Source organism: Pelobates fuscus, chromosome 9, assembly GCF_036172605.1.
Source record: "Pelobates fuscus isolate aPelFus1 chromosome 9, aPelFus1.pri, whole genome shotgun sequence".
NCBI lineage: Eukaryota > Metazoa > Chordata > Amphibia > Anura > Pelobatidae > Pelobates > Pelobates fuscus.
This window is the reverse complement of record NC_086325.1, coordinates 130589427-130595426: the sequence shown is the minus strand read 5'-3', so window position 1 is coordinate 130595426 and position 6000 is coordinate 130589427. Positions and strand designations below refer to the sequence as shown.

At 43.4% G+C, this 6000-nt stretch overlaps 1 protein-coding gene across 1 annotated transcript in view; it reads left to right on the top strand.

Annotated features, from left to right (window-relative positions):
- Nucleotides 1-5239: 5239 nt before the first annotated feature.
- The window catches only part of FAAH2 (fatty acid amide hydrolase 2), a 178502-nt gene continuing 177741 nt past the window's right edge, over nucleotides 5240-6000 (top strand). Inside the window, exon 1 of the mRNA XM_063432421.1 lies at nucleotides 5240-5808. Coding sequence (XP_063288491.1) covers nucleotides 5632-5808 — 177 coding nt within the window. The 5' untranslated portion in view covers nucleotides 5240-5631. The remainder of the gene's footprint in view (nucleotides 5809-6000) is intronic.

Sequence of the window (6000 nt, the reverse complement as noted above, 5' to 3'; positions counted from 1 at the left end):
AGAATATTCTCCCTGGCTATTCTCACCTTCTATAACCTCTGATCCAGTCAGCACTTTATTTAGTCTACCTCAATACAAAAAGAAAGCAGCCCAATCCTCCTTTTCCTACAGAACACAGCAATTATGGAACGATCTCCCGCACACTTTCAAATATTCCCCAAGCCTAAAGTCCTTTAAGAAATCCGTCTCTGCATACCTCAAAACAGAATGCACCTATGATGGTTGATTACATATTTCCTACCTGACTGTTCTATGTTAAATTTTGTATATGTTGTGTATTAATATTGTTTTTGTATTTTATTGTACCATAATGTATCAATGCAATGTTTTGTGGACCCAGGACATACTTGAAAACGAGAGAAATCTCAATGTATCTTTCCTGGTAAAATATTTTATGAATAAATATGTGTATAGTTATGTAATCTTCTTACATATTTATGTGATTTTATTCATTGCAATCTGAGGGATCTGCCTGACAACCCAGGCAGAAAGTGAAGAATTTAATTTGCATGCCCTATATTTAACCCTGTAACTTTCAAAACACCATAAAACCTGTACATGGGGAGTACTGTTTTACTCGGCAGACTTTGCTGAAAACAAATGATTGTTTTAAAAACAGTGAAACATATCACAACAATATCATCAGTGAAAATGTAGCTTTTCTGTAAAAAACAAATATTACGTTAACTTTGGCCAGTGACAAAGTGGCTACTAGAAAAGACTGGACATACCCCATTTTGAATCCCTTGTCCCTCTGTCTACTTTTGCAAATGCTATGCCATGTGAGCAAGATATTACTTTGCTGCAGAGGGATTTAGATAGACTGGAGGACTGGGCACTCAAATGGCAGATGAAATTTAATGTTGAAAAATTTTAAGTTATGCACTTCGGCGTAAAGAATACACAAGCAACGTATACCCTTAATGGAAGCGAATTAGGGATAACAACACACGAAAAGGACTTGGGAATTGTTATAGACAACAAACTATGCAACAATGTGCAATGTCAATCAGCAGTGGCCAAGGCCAGTAGGGTACTGTCATGCATGAAAAAGGGCATTCATTCTCGGGACGAGAATATCATTTTGCCTCTTTATAAATCACTGGTAAGACCACACATTGAAAATGCTGTGCATAGGACACGAGGTCATGCGTTTAGACTAGAAGAAAGAAGATTTCGTCTAAGGCAAAGTTAAGGTTTTTTTTACTGTAAGAACAATCAGGATGTGGAATTCTCTGCCTGAAGAAGTGGTTTTATCAGAGTCCATACAGATGTTCAAACAGCTACTAGATGCATACTTGCAAAAACAGAATATTCAAGGATATCATCTTTCAATGTGGGGTAATAACTGCTTGATCCAAGGATAAATCTGACTGCCATTCTGGGGTCAAGAAGAATTTTTTTCCGAGCTTGTTGCAAAATTGGAAGTGCTTCAAACAGGGTTTTTTTGCCTTCTTTTGGATCAACAGCAAAAAACATATGTGAGGAAGGCTGAACTTGATGGACGCAAGTCTCTTTTTAGCTATGTAACTATGTAACTATGTAACTGGGTAATGCTCAATCCTGGGCTTCTATATGGTCTCTGTCACGATTCCGGGAACCAAACACGCCAACACACACAGAGAAAAGGTGCAGTACCGGACCTTAGAGTGGCCGGGCTAAGCACACAAAAAATAGTCAGGAGAAAAGCCGAGTAAGGGGAACCAGAAGACAGAATAACGAGAAACAAGCCGAGGTCAAAGGGTAGGAGAAAGTCACAAAGTCAGATAAACAAGCCAGAGAGTATGTAACCAGAAACACAAGTTCAGTAGCAATACTAGCAAGCAAAGACCACAACAAGGCAGAGAGGAACAGGAAAGGTAAGTATTTAAATCCAAAGGTTAATTCTGATTGTTAATTCTGATTGGAAATTATCCAATCACACGTGGGAGATATCTAGACCTCCCACTGTGATTGAGGCACTGTGCCTTTAACGCCGGGTCAGGTGGCTGACCCCGGTGTTTATTAAAATGGGCGGTCTCCCAGTGTGCAGCATCATGCATGCTGCCGCTGGGGGACGTAGAGGAAGACGCGGGCGGCATCCGTGGCTGGGAGGATGCCGCTCACCGAGCGCACGCCAGGAAGGGGACCGCGGACGGCTGGAGGGTGAGTGCCGCGAGCGAACTGCAGCCTCCCCTCGCAGCCGCCCGCGGGATCCTGACAGTCTCAAAGGCAACATAAACAATCTAGGCAAATTTCAATGTGCAACAACAGAAAAGGGCACGTCTTATATGTGATCCTGTAACATCCCAAAGATACACAACCTGTACATGGGGGTACTGTTGTACTCATAAGACATTACTGAACACAAATAAGTGTGTTTTAGAGCAATAAAACGTATAATGCTGATTATATCATCAGTGAAAGAGCAGCTTATTTGTGAAAAATGCAAATATGAACACTAAATTTGGCTAGTGTTTGTAACTTAGTGACTACTAAAAAAGACTGGACATACCCCATTTTGAATACCCTGGGCTGTCTACTTTTACAAATGGTATGCCATGATGGGGGTTATTCTCATTCCTTGGCTGCCATACTGACTCAAAGGCAACATAACCAATCTGGCAAATTTCAATGTGTAATAACTGGAAAGGGAAAGCCCTATATTTAACCCTGTAAGTTTCCAAAACTCCAGAAAACCTGTACATGTGGGCAGTGGTGTATCTTGGTTTTGTGCTGCCCTAGGCAGGACAAAACTCAGACACCCCCCCCCCCCCCCGCGCGCCACCCCCACCCAACCCTTCCCCCCTGCCCCGCCTTCTAAATACACACACATTCACTGACAGATACGCATACACTAGCTAACAGACACACACAGTCGGACACACACAGTCGGACACACACAGTCACAGTCGGACACACACACTAACAAACACACACAGTCGGACACACACACACTAACAGACACACACAGTGAGACACACACACTAACAAACACACACAGTCGGAAACACACACTAACAAACACACACAGTCGGACACACACACACACACACACACTAACAAACACACACAGTCAGACACACACACTAACAAACACACACAGTTGGACACACACACACTAACAGACACACACAGTGAGACACACACACTAACAAACACACACAGTCGGAAACACACACTAACAAACACAAACAGTCGGACACACACACACACACACACACTAACAAACACACACAGTCAGACACACACACTAACAAACACACACAGTCGGACACACACACACTAACAGACACACACAGTGAGACACACACACTAACAAACACACACAGTCTGACACACACACTAACAGACACACACAGTGAGACACACACACTAACAAACACACACAGTCTGACACACACACTAACAGACACACACAGTGAGACACACACACTAACAAACACACACAGTCGGACACACACACACACACACTAACAGACACACACACTAACAGACACACACTGTCGGACACACAGTCAGACACACACAGTCAGACACACACTGTCGGACACACAGTCAGACACACAGTCAGACACACACAGTCAGACACACACACTAACAGACACACACACACACTAACAGACACACACACACTATCAGACACACACAGTCAGAGACACACACACACACTCACATTAACACATTTTTTTTTTATTTACTCCCCCTCCCCCCTACCTTTGGGAATGCTGGGGGTGGGGGGGTTCTCCAATTCCCTGGTGGTCAAGTGGCTGCAGGACGGAACTGGCGGGCAGGCTGGGCGGCCGGCGAGGGAGCTCTTCCCCTGAGCTCTCTGCTCAGCTCCCTCGGGCGCCGCCCGCAGAGTGAGGCTGGGAGGCGGAGCCGGAATATGACATCATATTCCGGCTCCCAGTCTCACTCTGCGGGCGGCGCGCGAGGGAGCTGAGCAGAGAGCTCAGGGGAAGAGCTCCCTCGCCGGCCGCCCAGCAACCAGCAACCAGCCCAGCATGTCTGTTAGCCGCAAGGCTAACAAGACATTTGCCTTGGGCATTTGGGGGCGGCGTTTTTTGCCGCCCCCTGGAAAATGCCGCCCAAGGCAAATGCCTTGTTTGCCTCGTGGCTAATACACCCCTGCATGTGGGGTACTATTGAACTTGTGAACACAAATATGTGTTTTATTGCAGTAAAAGCTAACAGTATTAAATTATATTCCATATATAAATATGTGATGTGCAATGAAAGCCCTGTTTCTTCTGAACAAAATGATCTATAAGTCTGTGTGCACTTAATATGAAAGAGGTGAATTCTGCGTGAACAGAGATATAGCTCACATTTTGTACCTCTTCTGTCACTAAAACACATAATGAGTGAATATATAATGTACCTTAATACACAGAATATGGTTGGTTACTGTCAGAAGAGAAAAAAAATAGAAAATAATAGTGTAGAAAATAAACAATTGATGTTATACACTCAGAAGGAAAGAGCCATTAGGTCACTTGACTTTAGTGTATACATACACTCCTCACTTGCCGACGTGGTTCCGTTCTTACAACCTGGTCGTAAAAATAATTGGTTTGTAAGTGAGGATGCGCTAGCGAGCATGCGCAAGAGATCAGGTCTACTTTCGGAGCAGATCCACAACCATCATGCACAGCGTGAGGATGTCCAGCATCAGGCGACCAAAAGTCGCCTAACGGTACGGAAGTCCCTCTAATGGCTGTCTAGACAGCCAGTAGAGGAGGAGTTAAAGAAAAATGCAATAAATTACCTTTCCAGGGTTAAGGGTACTGCGCCCAGACTACTTCAATGAGCTGAAGTGGCCTGGGTGCCTATAGTGACCCTTTACGGGGTTAATTGACTGTCCCAACCCTATTAGGTATCAATGTTTTGTGCTATTTATAACCCTAAACACCATTAATCCAACTAGCCTAATTTTAGTAACAACTTCAAATGTAAAAATTGTCACTATGCACAGGTGTAACTTTCAGCATTCTTGGCCGAGAATATCTTTTAGGATGGGGTCTTGACCAGCATATCAGGAAGTGAGCAAAAAGCATATATAGAAAATGTGTATTATTTGAGAGCTATGGCTGGATTTCCACTTATTTCATAGCTGCAAATCCCAAGTTCCCACCGAACGCTCAAAACACCAGCAATACCTCACACAGCATAGAACTCATCCAGTATACGCAGAACGCATACGATAAATCCCTCCCACGTGTGCTTTGCCCTTCCTGTATTGTAATAAGTAGGGAGGCGCCGGCATGTTTTCTCATAATATAAATCCTAAGTCCTGCGTTTCTTTATTAGGAAGTTTTCCAGGACAGATAACAAACCGCACACTCTATCTGTCCTATTTATTTTATCACGTATAGATAGCCTTACTAGTGCGACCTTGCTGCCACACCCCTTACAGTTGTGTCGAAAGCTTTACCACTAGATTGTTACATACAATATCCGGGCCAAAGACCATACCATGTTTACATGACTTTTTCATTTTTATTGATTACATCTCTAGGTTGGACCGAGCAAGTGGTTTCATGGTAGCGCGTATATGAAACAAAAGTGACATTTTGACGCGGTATTAATCTTCACTGATCGTCCCTGCGTGTCATATATATTTTATATTTTTCTTTGTACACTTGCAATATGCAGCTTTTCCGCAGTGTTCTATCTTACACATTGCGTGGAGCGTCTCGACTTCTCATTCTGCTGATCCGCTGCTTTTCCGTCTTCAGTCGAAAGTACCCCAGGCCGGATCCTCCAACCGATCCGTTGCTCTTGACTTCTGCGTCGGATTTGGCAGAAAAAATTCGAAACGGCGAGGTGAGAAATTGTTAAACAAAAAAAACTGATCAGAAGAATAATGATAGTCCCGATTGTATAGGAGGATGCATAACATAACAAACTAGTTTGTGTATGGTAATTAAATGGTACTTTCCCTAATAAATATTGGCAACATTTTCCCTGTAATTGCCCTTAGTTACTGAGCCTTTTTTTTCCCTGAGACAAATTTGG